At 54.8% G+C, this 17,241-nt stretch overlaps 1 protein-coding gene across 6 annotated transcripts in view; it reads right to left on the bottom strand.

Annotated features, from left to right (window-relative positions):
* Positions 1-2,381: 2,381 nt before the first annotated feature.
* Positions 2,382-17,241, bottom strand: part of PRDM2 (PR/SET domain 2) — a 109,141-nt gene continuing 94,281 nt past the window's right edge. For 5 of the 6 annotated variants that reach the window (XM_032495229.1, XM_032495234.1, XM_032495232.1 and 2 more), the window contains 2 exons: positions 9,052-9,195; positions 2,382-4,341 (listed from right to left, as the gene is read on the bottom strand). In XM_032495229.1, the coding sequence (XP_032351120.1) occupies positions 9,075-9,195 (121 nt within the window). In that variant the 3' untranslated portion in view covers positions 2,382-4,341; positions 9,052-9,074. The remainder of the gene's footprint in view (positions 4,342-9,051; positions 9,196-17,241) is intronic. The other variant, XM_032495231.1, reaches the window with a different exon arrangement.

Below are 17,241 nucleotides of genomic sequence, written 5' to 3'. Positions count from 1 at the left end.
CTCAAAGCACTCAAGGCTGGGCTCTGCACCAGCGCCTCTCATTAACACCACCACCACTGTGAGTCCATCTGTAGCCTGGCCCATGGGAGATTCATCTCTGCAGAACTAGACCGGGGTCAGCCAGGGTTGATGAGGCTGATGCACGGACTTCCCTCACCAGGAGGTTCTGCTGTTTGCTTTCTAGATAAGTTTCCTCCAGAGAGTGGAAAATCATGTGAGGGTTACTTTGTGTCAGTTTGAGTGAGCCGTGAGGTGCCCGGATTCGACATTGTTCCTGGGTGTGTCTGTGAGGGTGTTTCCAGTTGAGATAAGCATTTGAATCCTTGAACTCGGTATTGTAGGTCACGCTCCCCAGTGTAAGTGGGCTCACGCGGTCCATTGAGGGTCTGAATAGAATCAAAAGCGGAGGAAGTTAGAAGTCACCCTTTGGTCCTGACTCACTGGGACATCTCACCTTGCCCTTGGACTGGGATTCACACTATCTGCTCCCCTGGTCCTCAGGTTTTAGACTCAGAATAAATTACAACACCAGCTTTCCTGGGTCTCCAGTTTACAGATGGCAGTTCATGGGACTTCCTAAGCTCTAGAATCCCATGAGTCAATTCCCATAATTAATTATCTCCTTTTGGTTCTGTGTCTCTGCAGAACTCTTAATATTATAGCAGAAAAGAACAAATCTGACTCCATATTAGATCTGTCTCTTTGGCTTTAACCCTGTGCCCTGTTTTCTAGGCTTGGTCTTGCTAGCTCTGTGCCTTGTGTAAAGGAATGTTGCTGTTAGCCTGAAATATACAGGACAGCCTATTCTCAAGGCTCTGACCTTTAAGGATATTAACACTTTTGTACTTACATAAGGACAACAAGTTGCAGAATAGAAAGTAACATTTGTTTTGTTAGAGGTTTTACAAGGGGCACCATGACCTGACTCACATGGACAGCGACAAGAACAAATTCCTATACCAAGAAGTTGGAAACAAGCAACCCCACCCCTCCCCTTTTTAGTATTAAAGGAGCCTGAATTCTGACTTGAGGAAGATGGTTCTCCAAGACATTAATCTGCCATCTTCTCGGTCTGCCAGCTTTCCAAATAAAGTCACTATTCCTTGCCCCAACACCTCATCTCCCGATTTATTGGCCTGTCATGTGGCGAGCAGAACGAGTTTGGACTTGGTAACATCACAGCTTTTAGATAAAGTGTTTCAGTGAAAAGGCAGAGCTTTGGGCTCCTCCCCCTACCCCTCCGCAATATTTGGATGTGGGCAAAGACCATTTGTGGACCTGCTCCCATCTACCCACCCCCAAGCCCAAGAAGACGCTTCTCTCTCACCTCCCATCAAAATTCACCTGTTCTCCTCCTCATCTTCTCAAGTCCCTGGTATCTAACTCTGCTAGGACGTGTGATCCCACAGATGGTTAGCCCTTCAAAAGAATTTATTTGTACTCACACCCACAAGGATGGTGAAAATTAAAAAGACAAATGACAAGTGCTGGTGAGAATGTGGAGAAACTGGAATCCCCAGATCCAGCTGGTGGGCATGTAAAGTAGCCCCTTTGGAGAACAGTTTGGCAGTTCCTCAAAATGTTAAATAATAGATTTACCATATGACCCACCAATTCCCTTCCGGCACTATACTTTAAAAAAAAAATTATACCCACACAAAACCATTTATAGGAATGTTCACAGCTGCACTCTTCTTAACAACCAAAAAGTGGAAACAGCGCAAAAGTCCATCCGCTGAAGAATGGATGAATAAAATGTGGTCTATCCATACAATGTGAGATTTGGCCGCAAAAAGGAAAGCAGTGCCGATACACGCCACCACCTGGATGAGGCTGAAGATGTTATGCAGAGTGTAAGAAGCCAGTCACAAAAGACCACATTTTGTATGATCCTATTTATATGAAATGTCCAGAATGGGTAAATCTGCAAGGAGAGAAGGCAGATTTGTGGTTGCCGAGATCCAAGGGCCCAGGGAGAAATCAGAAGTGACTGCTAATGGGTTTGGGTTTCTTTTGGGGGTGACTGAAAATGTTCTCAAATTGACCACAGTGATGGCTGCACAACTCTCTGAATGTACTAAAAACCAGTGATTTGTACACCTATGTGGGTAAACTGTACAGTATCTGAATTCGATCTCAGTGAAGCTGTTTAAAGGAAAGAATTTATCTGGAATCACAGGAAGCCCTTCAGGCCTCAGCAAAGTGGCTTAATTCACTGGCTGACAGGTGGGAAAGTGGCTTGGAGGCAGAGTGACCTTGCTCAGCAGCTAGGATCTTTCCACAGTGAGCTTCCCGGAAGCCTGTGGAATGAAGCCTTCAGGAATCCTCCCCCCACACCCCACAGACACTGAAACAGAAGACACAAAACCCAGAAACCAAAATGTTCCTCTCCACCGCGCCCCACACTTTTATTGTCCATCTTCTTCACATGGCAGACATAGAACTTTCCTCTTCCTCAATCCAGACCCACGCTCCAAGACCATCACTGACCGGGAGACACCGCTCTTTAAAAATAAAACCCACCCCCCAACTCTTTTCCTGATGGGAACATTCATGATAGTGTTCCTGACAGTCTTGAGAGTGTCGGAGGCCAACCAGCATGTTCACACATGCAAAAAAAAATGAGTGTCCCCCGGGCCCCCCGCCGCATTGTCCAGAATTCGCCACTGGCTGAATCCGGTGACTTTCCAGGCTTTGGGTTCGTGGGCCTTCCTCGCAGCTGAAAGGAAAGCCCTCATGAATTGAGAGGCTGGGGTGCAGGTCGCGAGTGTCGATGCTGACGGGGCGAGAGCGTATCGTTGGGACAATGAACAGCCATGGGGTTTCATGCTTGTGAGGGTTCATTTGAGGAGCGGGCCGAAGGAGTCCAGTTTGCGAGACTTTAAGACACACCACGGTTTTTAGCTGGGTGGGAAATAGGAAACCTGTGACGCGGGCCACCAGTCAGCATTCTTCTGCCCATGTGAGGATCTCATGAGACCTTTCTCTGTCCGGGACCATTATCAGACCCCACACTGCAGCCAATCGACTGATTAATTAAATAACACAAGTTATAAAACTTTAAAAAGGGGGCATTTACAGTCAGGGACATAAATACGTGCTTTTAAAAGTGTCTACGTACATATTTACAGAGTTGCAAGATCAACCATAGTAGCCCTGAAAAAAAGTCCCTTTTTTTGTTTGTTTTTTGCATGACCACTCGTGTGCAGTCTTCAGAGTCCCCTCCTTCCACTTTCAGTCTGATGTATGTAGCCCCACTGAAAACAGGGGCCGAGAAAACCGCGCCACAGTGGTCTCAGACATCCTTGTCTGGGGTCTGCCCCAAAGGCACAAAACCCAAGACCCTCACTGAACTGGGTCCAAACTCCTAGCTCAGCTCACCCGTTTCTCCGAGACATGGACTGTTCCACCAGAGATGGAGCCAACTCCATCGCTCCCTGGCAGGTGATGGACAGCCTCTGGAAATCACTTTCTCTCCCCGCCTAGGCTTTTGAATCCTCCCATTTATTTTTCATTTCCCAAGTTTTGTTAGTTTGTTTCCCTTTTCAGCCAATCTGAGAAGCTCCGATACTAAAGGTGTTGATGGTCCCTCCAAGCGAGGCCAAGAAGCACATGGGGAGCTCTCCCCCTGGCCCCCACAGCATCCCAGCCCCGGCCTCTCCCACGGGAGGAAGGAGCCTGATCTATAAATGGAGTTGAGGACTTGCTCCCAGAGGCTGGGGACTGCCGAGAATGGCAAATCTGGAGAACACTCAGGAGCCAGTGGCTCAGATTGCTCAGGCAAAGACGGCAGTTTTCCAAGTGCGTGGGCCAAGGGGGGATGGTCAGCAAGGCTCCAATGTGTCTACACGCTAAGGGTTCCCAGAGACGCTGGGGGCGAGGGAAGGCGGGGGCAGGGCTGGCTGGAAGGGGAACTTGGCCTCCTCCAAAGGCCTTCCTCGGCAGGGCTGGAGCTGACCCTGGGGCCAGGCCCAGGCCCAGGCCCAGGTCCCTGCTGAGGCAGAAGACAACTGGAGAAGCAAAAAAAAAAAAAAAGCAGGATCAAGGAGCTCTTGAAAAATTGCATAGTAGGAGGGGCCCCATCCCAGCAGGAAGGCTGAGCTGCAGAACACAGTCCCGGGGCGGCACCCAAGTGTCATCCACAGGGTGGAGTCAGCTGCCTCCCTGCCTCCCCGGGGCCCAGGGCCCTCGTCCGCAGACCGCACACGCGCACGCACACACGCACACACACGCGCTCTCTCCTGCCCTCTTGCAGGCTCATGGATCTGGAATAGGTCGGCGCTCCCTCCGGGGCAGAAGGCCAGTCCCTTTGGCTTCACTGCTTCCAGGTCACTTCAGGTGCTGGGGAGAAACAGAACAGAAAAATAATGACAGTGGCATATTCAGGGTCTTCAAGCAAGATCTGGCTTCATTTCTCTAATTAAACTAATTTTGGAAGCATACAACCCACCTGGAAAGGTACGGACTGATGCACTGTTAGTGAACACACCTGCGTGCCTGGCCCCCAACTCGAGAAACAGTGAGACCAGCCTCCCGTTAGCCCCGGCCAGGCCCCTTCTAGGGTAACCACCCTCCTCACCCCCAGAGTGACCACGCTCCTGACCATAGATGGGTTACACCCATTTCTTAACTTAAATAAATGGAACCAATCAGTACACATCCTTTGGTGTCTGACTTCCTCTGCAAAACGTGCTTGTGAGATTCACCTTTTCCGAGTGTGAGGCTGTAGTTCTTTCGGGCCCCCTGCTATCGGATTCCAGCGCAGGGTCGGGCCACTGCCGTTGGCCTAGTCCTCTGCCAGTGCACAACTGGGTGGTTCCCAGCTTGGGGCCATCGTGAGTCACACTGCTAGGACGTTCTAATGTATGTCCAGACTGACACTACGGTGCACACGTGCACATGTTTATGCCAAGTGGAGGTGCTGGGCAGTAGGGTGTGCATGTATCACACAGGAACATTCCAGATGTGTCCTCTGGTGCACACGAGAACACATTTCTGCTGAGAGGATCCCTAGCAGTGTAGCTGCTGGGCCCTGGGGAAGGCACCTGTGCGGCTCCAGCCGAGACTGGCTGACAGCCTTCCAAAGGTGTTATTTACACTGTTACCCCTTAACTTCATGCTAATACTCGAGACCACCATGGTGGCCGGTGACACGGATCCCCATTTCGAACAACAGAGACAGAGGCTGAGAGAGAAGGCGCTTTGACAAGATCAGGCTGACGACGAGTGGTAGACGTGGGACTTGAACCCGGGACAAGCCCCCTCCAGAGCCTGCGTGTGCTTTCTGTCCTGAGGGAGTGGCTTAGCCCACCGGCTTCCTCCGCCACGGAGGGACGCCCCGATTCGCAGTACTCGGCACAAAGCCAGGGAGCCAGGCACGGGAGCGAGTGCTTCATATATGTCTGCTGCACCGGGTTGCAGATGAGCCTGGCACTGTGCGGGGGCCAAGTTCAGGGGCTCAGCTCCCTCACCCAGTGGACCTGACCATCATTACTATCATCACTGCTACTAGTAACCACTATTATTATTACTGCTGATACTAATAATAATTCAATGAGAAGAGTAATAATAGCAGCGCTGATTTATGGAAGACATACTACACACCAGGCACTTGCCTGAGTGCTTTTCATATACTAAGCTGTGCAGTCCTTACAGTACGCCCACGAGAGAGGTAGTGCCGTCCCTCGGTATCCACAGAAGATTGGCTCCAGGACCCCCATGGATAACAAAATCCATAGATGTTTGAGTCCCTTGTGTAAAATGGTGTAGTATGGTATTATTAACCCACTTTACAGATGGGCAAAGTGAAGAACATGCCAGGATTACTGGAGCAGAAATTCAGCTCCAGAAAGTGTGCCCTCAACCACCACATGATGTCAGTTCCAACCCCCAAGACCTCCTGATGGGGCTGGAAAGGGAGATGCCTGTCACTGTGGAGCAGGGTGCCTTTGGAGAGGGAGCCACCCTTCCCCGCGGCCCGCACGTGTCCCAGTCCATCTAGGCAGAGCAGCAGGAGGAGAAGGCAGAGACTGGGCCAGATGTGGAGGGGCCTGCACTCCCCCCGTCTGGTGGGGCTCATGCAGGTCGTCGAATGGAATCCACAAAAGAAGCCCCCTTGCCAGCCCCTCACCTGAGAGGCAGCCCCTCCAGGGAGGGGACCCCAGCAGCAAGGGCTGTGGCTGGACCCCTGGGACTGGAGCTGAGGGGAGGTTGGCAGAGGCTGTGCCAGAGGGGAGCTCTTCTGTCACAGAGGCCCCCCACCCATCACGCTCGTGGGACCCCATGGGAGGTCAGCATCAGGACGCCTGCCCCAAGTCGGCCAGTCTCAGCCAAAGGAGTAGTGAAGCCAAGAGGAGGGTCATGACGGCAGCCAGACAAGTGAGAGGTGCCCGCCCTTCCCTGGATCTCCCCTCCTAGACCCTCGCCCCCCTGGACTGGAAAGAGACAGAGACAAAACAGGACGTGCAGTGGAGTTGCACACTGGACCAGGCAGTGCAGCCCTTTTTATGCCTAAAAGCAAGCAGAGGGCTCTGGGCTTTGCTTGAGACACAGTGAGAGCACAGAAAAGGGAGGCACAGGAGAGGACAGTGGAAACAGACACTGGAGGAAAGCCAGGCTCCCCCGGGATGGTCCCTCACTCGGGCAGACTGTCCTGGAAGCTGGTGACAAAGCTGCCACCTGAGCAGGGGCAGCAGGATGAACCGCAGTCCTGGGCGCCTTGAGGAGGTCACCCCTTCCTCAGAGCAGACCCCACCCAGCACACGTCCAGTGGGCAGACCACATAAGGCCTGTCATCCGTTGGGGAGGTAGAGGACTGACCCCAGCTCTGCCACCTGCCCCTCTGTGTCTCAGGCTCCCTTCCTGTAAAATGAGGGTGTTGGCCCACACGTCCCTTCCCATACTTAATCCTTTGCCATGCCATTTCAAAACATGGTTCTGGAACTGTGTGAAACAGTGCTGTGGACTGAACTGTGTACCCCCCGACCACTGCACTCTAACCCCCAATGTGATGGTACTCGGACGTGGGGCCTTTGGGAGGTAATTAGGTTTAGAAGAGGTCATGAGGCTGGGGCCCTCATGATGGGATTAGTGCCCTTCTAAGAAAAGACCTATAGCTTCCTCTCTCTGCCAGGTGAGGACACAGCGAGGAGGCAGTGTCTGTAAGCCAGGAAGAGTTCTCACCGGACCCGATGATGCCGGCACCCTGACCTCAGACTTGCAGCCTCCAGATCGCTGAGGAGTAAAAGTCTGCTGTTTAAGACCCCCATCTCTGGTATTTTATTATGGCAGCCAGAGCAGATTAAGACAAATAGTATCCATAAGATTTTTTTTTAATGGTCATCTTTTTTAAAACAATAACATAAGCATCACATACTTATTATAAATAAAAACTTGAAAATCAGAAAAAAGTTAAATACAATTTTAAGGAGCAAGTTTGTCACTTTGAAATTAGACCGTTGCGTTCTGAGCGTTCACTGCTGGTGAGCGAATAGAAGCTGCTGGTTGCAGACGGAAATTAAACTGGGCCTCCGTTCATCTGAGCGCCCAGCTTGGGAAGATGCACAGGTTTGAAACAAAGGGAGAAGGCATCTGTCTAGGGTCGCCTCAGTGGCCAACAGAAACAGCCCGGCTGTGCAGGAAGCTGGCCAGCTGCGCCTGGCTCTCCCTCAGGCTGCAAAAAACACCTGCTGGGAGCTGGAAGCCACACCCTGCGGACCCATCAACACGGAAGTCCACGCAGCCCTGCCCGAGGGAGGATCCCAGGACGCGGGTCGGGTCGGGACCCAGAGTTGGGAACTGCTCCTCCTGGCACTGCCCGCCACTCTCCAGAAGACCCTAGCTGAGCACCCCCCGATCCAGACCCCAATTCTGCCACCTGCAAAATGGGAGGGGGAGGGCATGGTCTCCCAGGTGGCATCCATTTCTGCTCTGCACCACTTCCTGCACAGCTCAGGCTCACGTCCCCTCTGGGGAGCTGGTTCCCAAGAGGCGGGCTCAGTTCCGGCTGCGCCGGACAAACTCTCTGGGGAAAGTTCGTTTTATGTCCACTCCCCTCCCAGACCTCCAGGGAAATAAAGCCACGTGCAGAAACTCCCACTGCTGACGAGGGGAGCTTGAGCAAGCTATCGGTGAGGGGACAGGCGCACACAGCACAGAAGACCCCTGCAGCCCATCATGTCTTCACAACTGCGCTCTCATTCCAAATGCCCCTGGCCGCATTAAGCAGGCATCCCAGAGCCACGGGGGCGCCTGCAAATGCAGATTCCCAGGCCCTGTGCACCAGCGTGCTGGTTCAGTGAACTGGAGTGGGACCCTGGGGTCTATTTTTAACCGGTGCCCTAGTCATGCTTGAGAGGCTGGTACACGGACACAGGAAAAGAAACAGACGGTGTCACCAACAGGGAAACCCAAGCCTCGAGGTCACTGGCCGAGCCCAGCCTCCTAGAGGTGAAAAGTCCAGCTCCTATGAAAGAATTCAGGTTTTACCATCAGGAAATCTAGAAAGAGACTTCTGGTTCAACGTAAACGTCAGTTTAACGTTTTACAGATTACTATTACTTCTCCTTTCAAGTAATATTGTGGGGACAGTGACTCTGCACCCCTTTCTGGGTCAAAGCTTCTGAAGGTTTCGATTAAGTGCTGAGTGTTGTTATCATTATCATCGCAATAACGATTGCTAATTCTTACCTGATGCTTACTATGTGCCAGGCGCTGTGCCAAGTGCCTCGCGTACATCTGACCCTTGTAATTCTCACAGTCCCATGCAGTAGGTACTGCTGTCACCTCCACTTTACAGATGTAGAAACTGAGGCTCAGAGAGGTAAGGACAACTTGTTGAGGCCCTGCAGCCTGTAAGTGGCAGAGCTGGGACTCGAGCCCAGGTGGTCGAGTCCGCACCCACTGTGCCCTCCCTGCAAGGAGGCCCCGTGCCCCCCTACACACGGGGGTGCCCCACACGCCGTCATACCCAGCCCCTTCTCTCCTTCCCAGCCCACCTCGAAGCCCAGGCCCAGCCCCTCGGCCCCCAGCGCCGCTCCACCCTCCTCGTACCTGTCGGGGAGCAGGCGAAGCGTCTACTCTTTGAAGAGGGATCCCTGGAGCGGGGCTGCAGCTGTGGCCTTGACATTCCTACACTGCCTGGTGATGTAGGGGGCGGCTGGCGGCGGACACCGGGACGCCAGGCGGAGACTGTAGCTGTGCGGGGGAGAGGAATAACACACACCATCACCAGGAGCCCAGCCCGGTGGGGTCCCTGACAGCACCCGGGAAGCCCTGGTGCTGGCACTGCCTCTCTGCGAGCCGATGGGACGCGAGCTTTAACAGCCAGCGTGAGCTCCCTCAAGCTCCGTCCACCCTCTTCTCTGCCCTCGGAGGCGACGGGCCAGCAGAAACACCGACCAGCTGGGTTCTGAGACCCTGCGCCCAGCAGGCCCACCCGGAGGAACCCCGCTGCACGGGCAGGCAAGCTGGGAAAGGACACTCGCTGCACAGACGGCAGCTTCACTCTTTCCCTACCTGCTCCCCCGGCACTGTTCTCCCACAAAAGCATGTGGGGAGGTTCTGGTACCAAGTTACAACCATTGCCTACAGGGGGGACAGGGGATGGGGGCAGGTCCCCTCCAAGCCATTAACTCTGCACTTGGCACCTATCCCGGCCTCACTGTGCCAAGAACTTTAGTGTCCGGGATCTCAGAGGGGGTGTAAAACTGGATCCTGTGATACGGTTTGGTCCAATTTGCTACTTCAGCCCATTAAACTGGGTTTCTTTTTCAGGAAAACATTAAAAAAAATTTTTTCAAAGATAGGCAACCCAGGCTGTTAGTTATTCCTCCCGTTCCTTCACCCAGCTGACGCGTACTCAGCTTCCAGATCTCAGCTGGAATGCCACCTCCTCTGGGAAGCCTTCCGTCTCTAACTCCTGGATGAGGCATCCGTCCTGTGGGCTCCCACTGCCCCTCGTACTGCCCCATCAGAGCCCTTGTTATGCTGAATCGCAATCACAGAATCGTGTGTCTGCCTTCCTGAGGAACTATGAGATCTCAAGGTCAGGACCCCAGTCTTGATCGCGGCTGCATCCCCAGCTTAGCACCACAAAAGTAAGTATCTGTTGAATAAGAACAACATATACGGTGCCCAGAACTGCGCTGAGTATTTTACACGTATCAGCTGTCTTACTCTTCCTACAGCCCAGCCGGGTGGAGACTCTCATTAGCCCTAACTGCACATGGGGAAGCAGGCACAGAGAGGTTAGGTAACTTGTCCTGGGTCCCAAGCCTGGGTCTCCAGGTAGAAGAATGGAAGTGAGGTGGGCGGGAAAGCAGGAAGGACGTCACTTCCAGGCACCGCACCTGCTCCGTCTGAGGGAGCAAGTCCTGGGAGTGGGGTCCACCTCAGAGCTGAAACATCGGGGGTTAGACTCGTGGTTCTCAACCAGGGCGCACACTTGGCAGCACCTGGAATGCCTGGAGACATTTGGGGCGGTCACATCTGCGGGGAGGGACGCTGCCGCTGGCCTCTGGTGGGTGGGGCCAGGGATGCTGCTTAACATCCTAAAGGCTCAGGATGGCCCCCGTGACAAATGACCACCCCCAGGTGCTAACAAGCCGCAGCTGACCAAGGAGCTCTCACACATCCCGGCTAGAACAGATGAACGTATCCACAGACAGAGGATGCCAGAGGGAAGACTTCTGCTCTCTCCACAAACGAAGATCCCGTCTGAGGGCCTGGCTGTCTGTCAAGGCTCGGGGTTGCCCCCTACTTGAATTCCTCCCCCTCACGGTGCGATCAGGCCTGAGCAAGATTCAAGGCAGAAAACTGAGACCCAACACTTGGCGGCAAGTCGGCGCCCCCCATGGGACCAAAAGGCCCATGAGGTGGCCTGCAGGGGGCACGACCCCTTGACCAGCTGACCCAACGCTGGGAGACGACAGTCACCTGCAAGGCTGCCTGGAAACTCAGATGACCTGCCCGCCCTTGTCCGGTTAGGGAATAAGGGACAGTCCTGGCACATCGCAGGCCCTCCTACACTGTCCCCTCTTTCGGGCCATGTCTCCAGCAGAATGTAGCAGGACGAGCAGCAGCTTTGGGGACAAACGGGCTGGTATCATCAATTTCTAGCTCCCTCCTCTCGCTGTTACCGACACTACACATCTATCAAACATTCAAAAGTCAAATCATGAGAACGGAGTTAACACCGTGGACCTCCTAGTCCACTCTAGCTGTCAGGCGTCTCTCTGCTCCCTCCTGCTTCTGTTCCACCCTCAGGCTCCTGTGGCCACGGGGCCACCTCCACCAGGGAGCAGGCTTTCTCCCAGCCCTAGGCGTCCACCTGTAGAGTGCTAGTGATCAAGGGCAAGGCCCCCAAAGGCACCGCCTGGCCCCGTGGAGGCCCCCACAGGCTGATGTGCCCAATAGCCCGTGACTCCCGAGTGCTTTCTCAGCTGTTACCTCTGGCATCTGTCAGCAGAGGTCGGAAGAACAAGCGCTTTTATGTCCATTTCATGGATGAGGAGACTGAGGCTCAGACAGATGGAGACTTTCCTGGGGGAGAAGAGCCCAGGCCTTTCAGCTCCATGGGCCACAATTTCGGGGGGGTGGCACCAATTCACCTCCTGGGTGTTTCCTTTTGGGACTGCGGCAGTGGTGTCCAGCAGGACAGTCTCCTTCCTGAACGCGAAACCCTTTCTCTGGTCAGAGAACTCTTGAGAGCCCAGCGGCTGCACGCAGCTGAGGAGGGAGGTGAGAGCACCCAGATATTCTCCAGGCCTCAGCACAGCTACGCTTACCCTATGAGGACCTCATGATTCTCGGTTCCCCAGTCACCGACTGTGTGACCTTGGCCAGTCATAGACCTCTCTGAGCTCCAGTTTGACCACCCACAAAATGAGAAGAGTGATTTTATCTCACAGGGTTATCTTGACAAGTACGTCCAGTATCAGTGAGCATGGTGTTTGACTGTGGCTGTGGTGAGGAGGGGGAGTCTGACCCTGGAGGCAGCAGCCCAGCCATCAGAGGCCTCAGGGTGAGTTCCCATCCTCGCACTCGCTGGTTGTGCGACCCTCTGGCCTCCCGCCTCTGAACCTCAGCTTCCTTATCTGTAAAATGGGACAATCCCTGCAGCCCGCAGATGCACGGCAGGGCTAGGAAAAGTCCTGGGGAGCAGGATACAAGGGCCCTTTGCCTTCTGAGAAGAATTCAGCACAAGTGGGGTGTTTCTGGAGCTGTGACCACAGGGAGCATCGGAGCAGGAGGCTGGCCAGGGCCCTGCCGGCTCCGCCTGCCTTCTGCCCTCTCTTCTGCCATCAAGGCCCCCTCCTCGCTCCCACGCTGGCTCCCCTCCCATCTGTTCCCCTTCCCTAAAGATACATCAGAGATGTCCCTGAACCCTGGGCTCCCGGCGGGGCTGAGTTCTTACACATACAGCCCGGCCCCGCCGGCCTTGCAGACCTGTCCCGCCCCGGCGGCCCCCACCGCAGGGCTTCTTTTGGCACATCCGCAGGGAGTCCTCTTCCCCATGGCCCTCGGCCCATGCAGCCGCCGCACCCATGACGTCAGAATCTCTCGGGTGGTGTCCGGCATCAGCATCCTTACGCTCCGCAGTGATGTCAGCATGCGGCCCGGGATGGGAACTGGTGCTCTGCAGACGCTCCAGGGGCCGCCCTCCAAGGCTAAACGGCCTGGGTCCTGACCTCTCCGCACACGCCCCCTACGTGCGGGTCCACATTATCTATGAGGTTGCCTGGTGAACACCGAGACTGCGGGTCTAGGACTGCGGAACTGGGCTGGGTCTGCTCATCACCACAGCCTTAACACCTAATTCTGAGCTGTGTGGACAGCAGACCCTCCAAGTGTAATGAGTGTAGACATGAGCAACCCTAGACTTACGGTGGTCCCGCCACACAGGCTTCTGGGACATAGAAGGGTGGCATGGGGAAGGTTCCAGTGCAGGTCCCGAGCAGAGAGAGTGACGGCAGGGCCCGAGGAGGATCTGACAGGGTTGGCCTGTCTGCCTGGGGCATCAGCACAAGCTAGGGAGTCACAGGGGAAGGTCAGCACCTTGACCAGTCTTCCTGGAGCTGGACCTCACGGGGTTGCTGGGGAGAAGGTGACGTCACTGGGAGCAGTGCCCACACTTGATCTCTCATTGCAGGGCCATCCTGGGGGCGGGGGACGCTGGGGCCAGGGAGGTGAGGTAGCATCAATAAAAACTCAGGAATGCCTAATAAAAATGAGGCCCCACCCAAACCGGGGTCCCCACTTATGGGACAATTCTTTGAACCCAACTCTGCAGGCCTCAGGCCTCCTTGACAGACTCTCCTCGCTCCACCCGGTGCAGGGGGTCAAGTCCAGAGGACATCACACCTGAAGGAGAAGTCGCAGCCTTGCGGGGCCGGCCCGGGCAAGGGGAGCCCCGGCAGGAGGGAGCAGCGGCCCCCTCAGCACCCAGCTCTGTCCCGGCTGCGTCTCTGCCTGTCAGTGCACTTCTCCCCCAGAGCCACCGTGTTCTAGACCAGATGCCGGCCCTTCTCTTCCCCTCTAGCTGAGCCCAAACGGTCTGTTTTCTTCAAAGGAAACCTCTAAGAACAGGAGAGAAAACCAAAAAGAAAACAGGAACAAAGGCAACTGTAACCCGACCGACGGATGCACAGAAAACAGGTCCCCAACTTGGGGAGGAAAGGGGCTGACGGGCCTCCCGTGAGGTCCGTATGGGGAAGCTCCTTTCAATGGTAAAATTCTCTAAGGACACTAAGACAATGATGATGGCCACCCCGCCTCTTACAATCGACTTAGGCTAAAGAAGTTAAAAAGATTAAGTCAACTCCAGGGACAAACCGTTGCATAATTTGGAGTTGCTGGGACTGAGAAGCCGGTATGAGGCATCTGTTCTGATCACATGATTTTTAGAACTCAATGCCTGGTGCCCCTCCGAGGATGCCAAAGAGAAGGGGTGGCTGTCCTGATGGAAAGCCTCGTGGGAGCTCAGGGGCCTCTGTGCTACCCAAGGCATCTCGACCAGCCTGTCTCAGGAGGCTGAGGCGTGCCTGGCTGGCAGGGCGTCCCAGACGCGGGGCTGGCACTGCCACAGGGCAGACACGTCTGCTACACACTTGAACTGGTGTGAGTCAGTGAGTGATGACGCAGCCCAAAGGGCAGGGGCACCAAAGGCTGACGGCCTGGAGGCCTCATCCTCGAGGGCGCAGGGGTTGGATACCGAAGCTGACCCCGACCCCTGCGCGGCTGTCCCCAAGGTCTTCACCCTGAAACCTCGGACAGGCTGTCGTCAGGTGGTCGGGGCTGGGACAGTTCAACCTTTTTTACAGAATGGGAGGCAGAGGCGGCCTGCAAATGTGACATGACTTGGACCCAGGCCGTGTGACTCCACTGGGGGCTTCACGGGCCTCACCAGGGTCCCACACTCCATTTGGTTTGGGAACCGCTCATTTGCTGAGGCCTCTCCAACAGGCTCCTTGCCTGCCTGCAGTGGGCAGACAGTGACCAGCCAGACACCGCTGGGGAGCCCACGCAGGACTCACGCCCAGGCTGTGGCAGGAGTGGGATGGAACCCCTCCTTTCGCCTTCCGTGTTACCAGCATTTCCCAAAGTACGTTGGGTGGAACTGGTTCTCCCAGAAGCCGCACAGGCTGCCCCATCACCACGGCGGGACTTTGAGCTGACTGTACGCTAAGCACGGTGCCTGCTATCTGACGGCCAACGACAAACGGAGCCTCCACAAGACCTCTATGAGATGGGCACGGCCGCAGTTCACGCATGAGGAACAGAGGCACAGAGAGGTTTGGCCGCCTGCCTGACAATACACAGCTGGCAAGAGGCAGAGCCGGGATTGAAGCCCAAGCCATTCACCTCCAGAGCACGGGCTCCCGAAGTCAGAAGGACAAGCCTCTGCAGGACTTCTGAGCCTTTCATGTGCCGACAGGTCGTGTAAATTCCCAAGAGGCCACAGGCTGTCATTTACACCAAACATATTTTCCCCATTTATCTGACAACTATGTACGGACTGGCTGCTCCGTGCCAGGTTCCAAGGGGCACAGTGGAGCGCCAGGCAGATGTGATCTCTGAAGGCACGAGAATTCTGCAGAGGGATGGCTTGGGCTGTGCTGAGCATTGCCCCACCCCCCGGTTTTATTTTAACCTTTTTGGACAGAAATTATCTCAGATCAGCCATATGTGTCCCGAGTTTGATTTAGTGTTCCCCTTGGGGGCCAGATTTCCAACTCCGCGTCAGGCGCCGTCATGGAACGATGTCCTCCGGCCTATTAGGCCGTGCAGGCCTCCTCGTGCACACGCTGGACAAGACCAGGCATTCCCGCGATTAACAGTCCTGATAACCGAGCTCCTGTGACACCCCTGACCCCGTGCTGGGCACCGGGGACAGAGCAGGATAGCAAACAGAAAACAGGTCTCGTCTCTAGAACGCTGGGCACGCGTTCTGGAAGGGGAAGGTCATTACTTACACAATACATGAGCAAATACAAAATTGCAGAGTGTGATTAGCATTCCAGAGAAATAATAGAAGCTACCAGAGCTCAGAGCAAGGGCCCTTACCGCATAAACACTGTGTGTGGTGTGGGGGGGGGGGGCGGGGGGGGGTTGCCCTGCACGCACAGACCTGAGACTTGGCTTCTGCAGAACATCAGAAACACATTTCAGGATTTGCTTCACTTTACCATGTTGTCCTTTGCTTTACTTTATTGCAGGGGAGGGAGGGGGTGGAGGGGGAGGGAAGGAAAAGAAAACATAGAATGTGTTACTTATTTTACCCCCTCAAGAGGCAAAGGATTTCTAGAATTGGTCATTTCTGTCTCTGAAGGCCACTCCTCGGGACAGAGAGGGCATCGTCACTCCCTGCCCTCACCCCCACATCTTTCCTGCCCTCTTCCTGGTGCCTGAGTCTCCAAGCCAGATTTTACACCCGGGGAGCTGGGGAGCTTGCAAGCGGGAACAAGCCTGGGGTAAGAGCTCATCAAGGCTCTTCCTCAGGCCCTTTCTCTGAACCCTGAGCGACAGGTCTGGTTACACGGGTCTTTTGCTTGTTACAAGAAGCCGACCTGAGGGTCTGTGAGCAGCCAGGCACCAGCCCTGCATTTTTGATGGGGTCACCTTGGCTTGCTGCTGATGGTTTTTCAGATGGAAACAGCCCAGCACCTGGAGAAATGGCAGCAAAGATGGGGATGATTGTGGTCGGTGTGTCTATTTGGATGAGTCAGGGGGCCACTTCCACCAGCTGTGAAGGCCCCAGAACATTCTGTGATGGTGAAGAGAAAAGCTACTTAGAAGTACAAAGTGGGGTCCAGGAGAGGAGCCTTCAGTGCACGGAGATCCCCTCCTTCAGATGCCACATTGGCCCCATTCAGGCCCTTGGCCCAGGACCCTGCCAGGCTCTTCCAGCCCCCCAGCCTCAGTGCTTGGGTGTCATCTCTTCATCTGTACTCGCCCCCCAGGGATGCCAACTCACGGCTTTCAGCATCATGTGTACTCTGAGGACCCCTAGACTGATATATCCACTCAGGGTCCGTTCCTCTGAAACTGAAACCTGTGTGCTCAACTACCCCGCCCCGAGGTGTCTAATGGCATCTCAGACTTAACACGCCCCAAACCAAATCCCCAGCACGCACGTACCCCACAAACTGCCTCCATCACCTCATCACTTATGGTAACCCCATCCATCCGTCTGGATGTAGAGGCAGAAAAACCCATCGTCATCCCTGACTCCTCTTCCATCCAACCCCCAGCAAATCTCGTGGCTCTCCCCTCAAGGCATCCCAGAATTCACCCCACTGCTGCATTCCCGTCCGGCCACCACCGTTTCTCACCTGGGTCACTCACTGTGTTCACCTCCCGGTCTGTATTTCTATTCTTGGCCCCTTTCGGCCTACTCTTAACACGTCAGCCAGGGTGAGTCTTTAAGAGGTAAGTCATACCGTATTACTCCTCCCCTCAAAGGCCTCCAGTGACTCCCACTCCGAGTAAAGGCAGAGTCTTCCTAATGTCTGCAAGAGCCGACATAAAGTGGCTCCTAGTTACCTCCCTGACCTCGTGCCCTGGTCCTCCCCCCTGCCGGTCCCCCTGAGCATGCCGGGAGTGTTTCCACCCACACTGTGCCCACAGGCCTGCGCGCACTCTGTCTATATTCCCTTTACAGTCTCCGTAAGGAACCGGCCCCTCCATTTAAACGGTAGCCCCGTTTTCACTGCAGCACTCTCCCTGACTCACTTCTGTCCA

Source organism: Camelus ferus, chromosome 13 (assembly GCF_009834535.1).
Source record: "Camelus ferus isolate YT-003-E chromosome 13, BCGSAC_Cfer_1.0, whole genome shotgun sequence".
In the NCBI taxonomy this organism is placed as follows: Eukaryota; Metazoa; Chordata; class Mammalia; order Artiodactyla; family Camelidae; genus Camelus; species Camelus ferus.
Note: the sequence above shows the minus strand (reverse complement) of the source record. Positions and strands in the feature narration are given on the sequence as shown.